We start from the raw sequence: 10,202 nt of genomic DNA, 5'->3' as shown, positions 1-10,202 counted from the left end.
CTAGGGTTACAGTGGGGGGATAGTCCTCTGGTAACCGCAAGAGTTTGACTCCCCACTCGCATCTGTATTGCAGCGTGCCTTGCCAGATGGCAGTAGGTACCATTTATATGATGGTCTTTGGTATGACCCGACCGTGAGTAAAACTTGCAATCTCCTGGTCAAGAGGTAGACATGCGAACCACTAAGCCAGCTCGCGGTTCAGTAAGGAGGTTTTTTTTCTTTTTCTCTGGTTGTTGACAGAGTGGAGAATGGAAAAAAAAGTTTGCGTAGCTGTGTACATGTATACCATCTCATAGGGTGTTTGTATTTCAGACAACACAGAAGTGCCACTAATGAGGAAGTGTTTATTCACAATGCTCATTATTAGTATCAGTCAGGTCTGAAGCAAGATCAATACACAGGGCTTTATCAAAGGCCCTTATTCTACATACAGTGTACATCACATATTGTCGGTTCAAAGCAATCCATTAAGGCATGCACAGGCAAGTCTGCACAAAGTCAGGATTATAGAAGCAGTAGGGCTCGTCATAATGCAAGAAATATTAATTTCATACAGAAAAAAGCATCAGCCTCTGGCACTGGTGGCTTACCCAACATAAGGGTGAGATTATGCAGTGAAGGAAAGTACATTCACTGAACAAGAAGAACAAAAAACTGGCATAGAGTGCTGTGCCCCCCCGGGTCATTAAAAATACATATTTTGGTGAGCTAGAAGTGAATGGATTTGGAGAACTGGTGAAACTCAAATGCAACCCAGAGACTGATACTCTGCTGGTGTCACTGAAACATTGAATGAGTCCTCCTTCTGAATGTCACTAAGCAGCATGTGGATTCTGTAATAAACTGTGTAAACACGTGAGGTCAAAGCTCACACCTCGGAAACTGTACCAGTAAAACCTGACAGCCAAACAATTGACTGCAAAGCTATGGTGCATATATTCAGTATATATGTATGTATACACTCAGAGGCAATAATTCTGAAGTACATAACCATAAAAATATGTTTAACGATAAATATAATAAACAACAGAATGCGTGAAATCACTGTACTGATAACAGTCAAGAAATTGCATTACTAATAGTCTAATATTCATCAAAGAATAACGCTTAGGCAGAAGGTAGCAGTATAAATATATACATATAAATATGTACATTAGTATATACATTGAGAAAGCTAGCAGTGCAGGCAGAGTAAATATCTTCAGCCACTTAAAGCATTTCAAGAGAACAAAAACAAAACCAAGGTTCTCACATTGCTGCACAGTAGGCTATGTTTTGGATTAATGCTAATTAAAAAATATGCATGCTACAGGTTATTAATATTTGAGAGAAGCAAAATAACTGAACAAAAATGGTGCACAATTCAACTCATAATAGAAGTTGTCATTGTTAGGTCAAATGCAGCAAGAATTTCAGTTCAACACAATTTCTGCTAATTCATTCATTCATTCATTCATTCATTCCCAAAACATGCACGTTTATAGATTTTGTCCACCAATAATACAGAACAAAAAAGGGTCCCTGAACATTGTGTGCTAATGTATCAAGTATTCATCTCTCAACTGACCTCCAGTTGCATTCAAGTCCAGTCTTAGACCCAGTTCATTGGTTCTGAAAGACAAAAGTCCAGAATACTTGCCTTTGCACACTTCAGTTTTCCAGGTGCTTACTCTAGTGCCCCCTTGCCCTCTAGTGGACAAAACCTCATTTGTGCAGCTTTAAAACCTCAAATACATAACAGGCTCTGCAACCTGCATGCCACTGGACCCAGCATGTGGTGCTTAACAATGCTGTAAATCTTGTACAGAGGTTTGTTTTTAATATCATGTATTTACAAAGTGCTACAAAATGAAGGACTTGCCTTCTGAAAACTTTCACAAAAGATCAAAAAACACGCCACTTCCTTTTGTCTTTCGTCAAAAACCCATTCCACTGTAAACATCAACCATGTAAAACAGGGGGTCTATGAGCAGTTTGTAATATTATTTCTTCAACAATTAAACAAGGAGGTACATTTAGACTCTCCCATATATAATAATACATCATAAGAAGTATATGAAGTGATAAGCAATGTTGAAATACCACATTTTGGGAATTTAGATATTCTGAGTAATTCAGGAGTGTCATCAGTTGCGTCTTCCTCTCTCTCTCTCTCTCTCTCTCTCTCTCACACACACACACACACACACACACGCACACAGAAATATCTTCTGATCCGAAGAAAAGAAAAAAAAAAAACTAGCTTTCAGAGACTTGGCACAAATTCTGTTTTGGCAAAGCTACCCAAACAGAAGTGAATCAGGTATCACACTGTTGAGTGACATAAAATCAAGGGAATAGATTCAGCTGTGTTGGGTTTGCGTTTATGGGATGTGATTGTGCAGGCCTGGTCTTGTGAACATTAAGATCTACTGCACAAACAAACAAACAAACAAAAAAAGACAATAATGCTACCTTAGCACTAATTCCTCTGCACATGATTACACTGGTGGTCTGGCTCGATAGGAATGGTGAGAGGGGGAAAGGGTGCAGAAGGAATACCGCATAACCCCCTCCCTTGTACACACTCACACACTTTCTCACACACATACAATACAAGACCAATCAGAAGGCGTGTTTGTGTCCTTCTCTACTGCAATTCCTTGCATCTTTCCATCTCTAGAGTATCTTTTCATAAGCAGTTTGCCACCTTCCCTCCCATCCTTTCTCCCACTCTCATCTCTCCATCTGTGTGAAACAAAGGACTGCAGCCCAGTTCACCCCCCCATACACACACACACACACACACACACACACATCTCCCTTCTCCACACTATCAATGTGCTTTAGTTACTGTCAACCGATTAGGAAGGTCATGTCTGTGCTGTCTGTTTGCGTGGTGTGTGTTCACCTGCATTTGTTTCTCTCACACAAGAGATGCACTGTAGGAGTGTGCATACTATTTTCTTTTATTGTCTTGCTCCTTTGGGATTTCGATCGTGTCTAGTAGAGAATGCTGGATGGAGATTCTGCTTGCTGGTTTTATCAGATGCTCATCCCATTTCGTTTTCACTATTCCTGCTTCATCATCCACAGTTCATCTACTTTACCTTTCCTGCCATTAATCTACATTAGGTTTAATATTAGCTATTCTCTTTATCTGAGTCTGATGCCATTATTCATAAAGTGTGCCTTCATCAAGCATCTCTCTCTCTCTCTCTCTCTCTCTCTCTCTCTCTCACACACACACACACACACACACACAAAGGACTTTAAACAGGAAATGAGATCATACTGAATGCCTCTTAGCTGACATCATTTAAAAAGCAATCAGTCCTTTTTGCTGGAAAAAAAACAAAAACAAAACATAAAACATGCATGTTACAATTCCGCTGGCTTCAGTCATTTATACCTCTATTCAAAATGCTGGGGAAGTCTTCACTCCTGATTTTGCTGATTTAGTTTCTACAGATGAAAAGGGGGTTGTCTGATCTTGGTAACTTGATATAGAGTAGAAAAGAAGTGAAAAATAAATTTTGAGGTGCTTTAGTAATATGTGGGAATGCAGGGTGAGAGGAGGATGATGGTCATGGATCAGTTGGTTGGTCAGAAATTCCTCCTTGGTCTGATTGTCATGGCAACCCTCAGGACTTTAATATCACTGGAACAGATGGAAGGAGGTTTGTTAGATATGGCACTAGCAGCACAAAACTCAAAGCAAGACTAAATGGCAAGAATATGATTAATACATTCATTAATAATAACACATTTGCTCACCCCCTCCTAGAACTGCCACCTTATTGTGGTGGAGGGGTTTGTGTGCTTGAATGATCCTAGGAGCTATGTTGTCGGGGGCATTATGCCCCTGTTAGGGTTTCCCAAGGCAGACAGGTCCTAGGTGACAGGCCAGACCAAGAGCAGTTCACCAAAAAACCCCTATGGAGAAAAAATCCAGGACCGTGACGTCGCCCGGTAGGACGCAGCCGGGGCCCCACCCTGGAGCCAGGCCTGGGGTTGGGGCTCGTATGCGAGCGCTTGGTGGCCGGGCCTTTGCCCATGGGGCCCGGCCGGGCTCAGCCCGAAGAGGTGACGTGGGCCCGACCTCCTGTGGGTTCACCACCCACAGAGGTAGCAGTAGGGGTTTGGTGCAGTGTGGATTGGGTGGCAGTCGAAGGCAGGGGCCTCGACGACCTGATCCCCGGACACAGCGGCTGGCTGTTGGGACATGGAATGTCACTTCGCTGGGGGGGAAGGAGCCTGAGCTTGTGCGGGAGGTTGAGAGGTACCGGCTAGAGATAGTCGGGCTCACCTCCACGCACAGCTTGGGCTCTGGAACCCAGCTCCTCGAGAGGGGCTGGACTTTCCACTTCTCTGGAGTCGCCCGTGGTGAGCGGCGGTGGGCTGGTGTGGGCTTCCTTATAGCTCCCCAGCTCAGCCGCCATGTGTTGGAGTTTACCCCAGTGAACGAGAGGGTCGCCTCTCTGCGCCTTCGGATTGGGGAGAGGGCTCTTGCTGTTGTTTGTGCCTACGGGCCAAATAGCAGTATAGAGTATCCGGCCTTCTTGGAGTCCCTGGGAGAGGTACTGAGGGGTGCTCAGACTGGGGACTCCATTGTGCTACTGGGGGACTTCAATGCTCACGTGGGCGACGACAGTGACACCTGGAGGGGCGTGGTTGGGAGGAACGGCCTCCCCGATCTGAACCCGAGTGGTGTTTTGTTATTGGACTTCTGTGCTAGTCACAGTTTGTCCATAACAAACACCATGTTCGAGCATAGGGGTGTCCATAAGTGCACGTGGCACCAGGACACCTTAGGTCGGAGGTCGATGATCGACTTTGTAGTCGTGTCATCTGATCTCCGACCCTATGTCTTGGACACTCGGGTGAAGAGAGGGGCTGAGTTGTCAACTGATCACCACCTGGTGGTGAGTTGGATCCGCTGGCGGAGGAGGAAGCTGGACAGACCTGGCAGGCCCAAACGTATGGTGAGGGTCTGCTGGGAACGTCTGGCCGAGCACTCTGTTGGGGAGGTCTTTAACTCCCACCTCCGGGAGAGCTTTTCCCAGCTTCCGAGGGAGGCGGGGGACATTGAGTCTGAGTGGACCATGTTCTCTACCTCCATTGTGGACGCAGCTGTTCGGAGCTGTGGCCGCAAGGTCTCCGGTGCCTGTCGTGGCGGCAATCCCCGAACCCGGTGGTGGACACCGGAAGTAAGGGATGCCGTCAAGCTGAAGAAGGAGTCCTATCGGGCCATGTTGACCTCCGGGACTCCTGAGGCAGCCGACGGGTATCGGCAGGCCAGGCGTGCTGCAGCTCGGGCAGTTGCAGAGGCAAAAACTCGGAACTGGGAGGAGTTCGGGGAGGCCATGGAGAAGGACTATCGGTCGGCCTCGAAGAAATTCTGGCAAACCGTCCGGCGCCTCAGGAGGGGGAAGCAGTACTCTGCCAACACTGTTTACAGTGCGGGTGGGGAGCTGTTGACCTCGACTGGGGACATTGTCGGGCGGTGGAAGGAATACTTTGAGGATCTCCTCAATCCCACCGTCATGTCTTCCACTGAGGAGACTGAGGCTGATGACTCAGAGGTGGACTCGTCCATTACCCAAGCCGAAGTCACTGAGGTGGTTTGCAAGCTCCTCGGTGGCAAGGCACCGGGGGTGGATGAGATCCGCCCTGAGTATCTCAAGTCTCTGGATGTTGTGGGGCTGTCTTGGTTGACACGCCTCTGCAACATCGCGTGGCGGTCGGGGACAGTGCCTCTGGAGTGGCAGACTGGGGTGGTGGTCCCTCTTTTTAAGAAAGGGGACCGGAGAGTGTGCTCCAATTATAGGGGAATCACACTTCTCAGCCTCCCAGGGAAAGTTTACTCCAGGGTACTGGAGAGGAGAATTCGACCAATAGTCGAACCTCGGATCCAGGAGGAACAATGCGGTTTTCGTCCTGGTCGCGGAACACTGGACCAGCTCTATACCCTTCATAGGGTGCTCGAGGGTTCATGGGAGTTTGCCCAACCAGTCCACATGTGCTTTGTGGATCTGGAGAAGGCATTCGACCGTGTCCCCCATGGTATTCTGTGGGGGGTGCTTCGGGAGTATGGGGTTCGGGGCTCTTTGCTAAGGGCTGTCCGGTCCCTGTACGAACGGAGCAGGAGTCTGGTTCGCATTGCCGGCAGTAAGTCAGACCTGTTCCCAGTGCATGTTGGACTCCGTCAGGGCTGCCCTTTGTCACCGGTTCTGTTCATAATTTTTATGGACAGAATTTCTAGGCGCAGCCAGGGGCCGGAAGGAATCCTGTTTGGGAACCACAGGATTTCATCTCTGCTTTTTGCGGATGATGTTGTCCTGTTGGCTTCTTCAAACCAGGACCTTCAGCATGCACTGGGGCGGTTTGCAGTCGAGTGTGAAGCGGCTGGGATGAGAATCAGCACCTCCAAGTCCGAGGCCATGGTTCTCGACCGGAAAAGGGTGGCTTGCCCTCTCCAGGTTGGTGGAGAAGTCCTGCCTCAAGTGGAGGAGTTTAAGTATCTCGGGATCTTGTTCACGAGTGAGGGAAGGATGGAGCGTGAGATCGACAGGCGGATCGGTGCAGCCTCCGCAGTGATGCGGTCGCTTTACCGGTCCGTCGTGGTGAAGAAGGAGCTGAGCCAAAAGGCGAAGCTCTCAATTTACCGGTCGATCTACGTTCCAACTCTCACCTATGGTCATGAGCTTTGGGTAATGACAGAAAGAACAAGATCGCGGATACAAGCGGCTGAAATGAGTTTCCTTCGCAGGGTGGCTGGGCGCTCCCTTAGAGATAGGGTGAGAAGCACAGTCACTCGGGAGGAGCTCGGAGTAGAGCCGCTGCTCCTCCACATCGAGAGGAACCAGCTGAGGTGGCTCAGGCATCTTTTTCAGATGCCTCCTGGACGCCTCCCTGGGGAGGTGTTCCAGGCATGTCCCCCCGGGAGGAGGCCCCGGGGAAGACCCAGGACACGCTGGAGGGACTATGTCTCTCGGCTGGCCTGGGAACGCCTCGGTGTTCTTCCCGAGGAGCTGGCCGAGGTGTCTGGGGAAAGGGAAGTTTGGGCTTCCATGCTTAGACTGCTGCCTCCGCGACCCGGTCCTGGATAAGCAGAAGAAGACGAGACGAGATGAGACGAGACATTTGCTCACAACATGATCTATACTTCAAACTAAAAGTGTAAAAAATGCTGAATTTGGGAAAATATGAAACAAGATCAGATTTAACCATATTCATCTCATCTCATTATCTGTAGCCGCTTTACCCTGTTCTACAGGGTTGCAGGCAAGCTGGAGCCTATCCCAGCTGACTATGGGTGTGAGGCGGGGTACACCCTGGACAAGTCGCCAGATCATCTCAGGGCTGACACATAAAGACAAACAACCCTTCACACCTACGGTCATTTAGAGCCACCAATTAATCTAACCTGCATGTCTTTGGACTGTGGGGGAAACCAGAGCACCCGGAGGAAACCCACGCAGACACGGGGAGAACATGCAAACTCCACACAGAAAGGCCCCCGTCGGCCACTGGGCTCAAACCCAGAACCTTCTTGCTGTGAGGTGACAGTACTAACCACTACACCACTGCGCTGCCCTATCAATTTTTAATTTTGCTAAATTACAATATAATATTATAATAAAATTTGACTAAATTTAATAGATTCATAGTTTATGTGAAACTCACATCCCCAGTTGATAGCAATGGTGGCAGTAATAATGATAAATCCACCCACAAGAGAGACGATTGAGAGGACCTTCGCATTACGGCCAAGACGCCGTGCTCCATCAATGTTCCCTTGTTGCAGACTGTACCGAGACTGAGAGAGAGAACAAGAGAAAAAAGAAGGTAAGAATTTCATTTCATAATTTATCAAGAATGCTGATTCTACAAGCTTATAAACAATTGTACCATAACTGAGAAGGTCAAGCCGACAATGTTGATAGGCCAGAGAGGGCAGAAGCAGGCAAGTATGGCCAGGATAAGGTAATCACTGGGCTTGGTGCCATCTACTGCATTCTCGGTGAGAGTACTGGGCTGGCGGCTGAGTGAGGGGCGAGGCGACCCAGCATGGCTCAATGAACCCGAGCGGCTGCCAAGGCGGGCATGGCCATTAGCATGAGCATGGCCTGTCTTAGCATGATGGTGACGAGGGGGAGAAGAACGGGAAGAGGTAGGAGGAGAAGCATCTACAGCATTAGGGCAGACTCCATTACCTGTTAAGGGAGAGAGAAATGACGGATATGAAAAAGAAGGGGAATTGTTGATAACAGAAGGAATTTGTTGGGCAGTGTCAAATATGCGGGATGTGAGAGGAAATGTTTGGTAGAGGGACAGGTTGATGAAGAGGGGAAACAATGGAAAGAGGGGGACAAAATAAAAAATTCAATGGGACATTCACTCTGATTAAGGTAAAATATTGCAGCTAATTCATCATAACATGGTTGGGGTGCTCGGTAAATGACACAAAGATGGGGCATGCAAAGATTGCAGTCTTTACTTGTTTCCATCTTTTCATCGATGACTGACAGGTGATCTTTGACCAGACCATTCAACTGGACTGAGCTTTCTGGAGCAGGAGTGGACTCTGAGTCAGTAGGGGGATCTTGATGCTCAGTCTTCACTGGCTGAGATAATATGGGGGTCTGGCCAGACACATCATCTGGTTGTTGATCGGTCACTTGTTCAGTTTGTTGCTGCTCTTCTTCCTGCTCTACATTTAGGGCAGTAGTTGACGCGTTGGTGTCTGTGTTCAGATCCATCTTGAAGATGCAGAATTTCCGAACTGCCCAATTTCTTTTCAAACTAGTTTACAGTGTTGTATTATGGCTGCGATATGTTGTCTGACAAAACTGTGGAAAATAATTCAAGAATTTTAATTAATTTTAATCTTTTCAATGCTAAAATTGATTAAAATATTTTCTGATGTTTATCTTAAGCACAGGACATACAAGGATGTACAAGGCAGTAGACCATTACAAGGGTATGGGCTGTTGGACAACATTGCGTCAAAGACTGCCATTTAACAAATAAATCAGTGTATTATTTAGTGTACGATCTGACTGATATTGGCTTAAACAGAGAAGTAGGGCTTATTGGGAAGAAGGGGAAGGCTTGTCAATGTCTTCATTTCAATTGCAATTCACCTCAGAAGCAGCAGGGGCATCTTACAATTATTGGACAGCGCTGGGTTTCCCAAAAGCCTCTTAATGCTAAGAGCATCTTAACGAGGAGAGAGAATGTTCATTGTACTGCTCACTCTACTATTTAACGATGATCTTTGTGCTGCGATGCTTTTGGGAAACTTGGCACAGTCTACTAATGAACAGACAGATTACTGAACACAGCAAGCCTACTGAATCTTTATCGATGGGTATAAATTCTGTACTGTGGAGGATCTTGGGAAGAAATTGTATCAGCTTTCTGGACACCAACCAATACAAACATATACAGGTTCATAAACCCATAGCTCATAAAAGGATTTGGCTGTAACTATGTGTGTCATGAAATCATAAGGAGGGGTCTCCATGGCTATCACCCCTGTCTTTAAGGAGCATTTGTAATTTTAATGAAGACATTGGCAAGCTTTCCTCTTCCACCAACAGATCCCAGCCTGTCTGATAAACCTATGTATTCCTCATGAGGAAAGAGGCACAGCTGAGCAGCCCTATTCCAGATAAGGGCAGAGCTAAACAGCGGATCAGAAAAATTTAAACAAAGCCTAAAAATGAATAGTCATAACAATTGCATATTACAAGCCACAGTCTTATAAATATTACAAATGATTGCTTTTCTAAGGCATTACGACACGGCTTAAAATACTTTTCAACACCACAAACTGCACCTTTAAAATTGCATATGGGCTGATTATGGTTTTAAAATAACAACAAACCTGACAGTCCAACAACTAAAGCATGCAGTAGAGAGACTAGTTTGATCATATTGCATGGCAGTAAAATAAGACGACATACGGTAATGAAGTGGCCATGCTGCTGATTCAGCTATTTCTAAGTGTGGCTTTAAAGACAAGCTTGGTTCTGTCTCATTTACTGTGCCCTTAACCTAACATGAGACTCTAGTACAGCTAGTGCACCTGCTTCCTCATCATAATATTCTGAGACAATAAATCATAGAAAAAAAGGAGTCCATAGAAGAAGAGACAGCTGGCTGCATCCTCCTCCCATCATTTCTGTGCTTTGAAAGCAAGTAAATACACAGAT

At 46.6% G+C, this 10,202-nt stretch overlaps 1 protein-coding gene across 1 annotated transcript; it reads right to left on the bottom strand.

Moving 5' to 3' along the window:
* Positions 1-742: 742 nt before the first annotated feature.
* LOC132869057 (proline-rich transmembrane protein 2) lies at positions 743-8,744 on the bottom strand. The gene is made up of 4 exons (XM_060902411.1): positions 8,483-8,744; positions 7,894-8,198; positions 7,669-7,801; positions 743-843 (listed from the first exon to the last, which is right to left on the bottom strand). Exons 1-4 carry the CDS (start codon positions 8,742-8,744, stop codon positions 743-745), a joined length of 801 nt encoding a protein of 266 aa, XP_060758394.1.
* Positions 8,745-10,202: the final 1,458 nt, after the last annotated feature.

The sequence above is a fragment of the Neoarius graeffei genome, chromosome 20, assembly GCF_027579695.1.
Source record: "Neoarius graeffei isolate fNeoGra1 chromosome 20, fNeoGra1.pri, whole genome shotgun sequence".
NCBI lineage: Eukaryota > Metazoa > Chordata > Actinopteri > Siluriformes > Ariidae > Neoarius > Neoarius graeffei.
The sequence above is the reverse complement of the archived record's forward strand: the minus strand, read 5'-3'. Positions and strand labels throughout refer to the sequence as shown.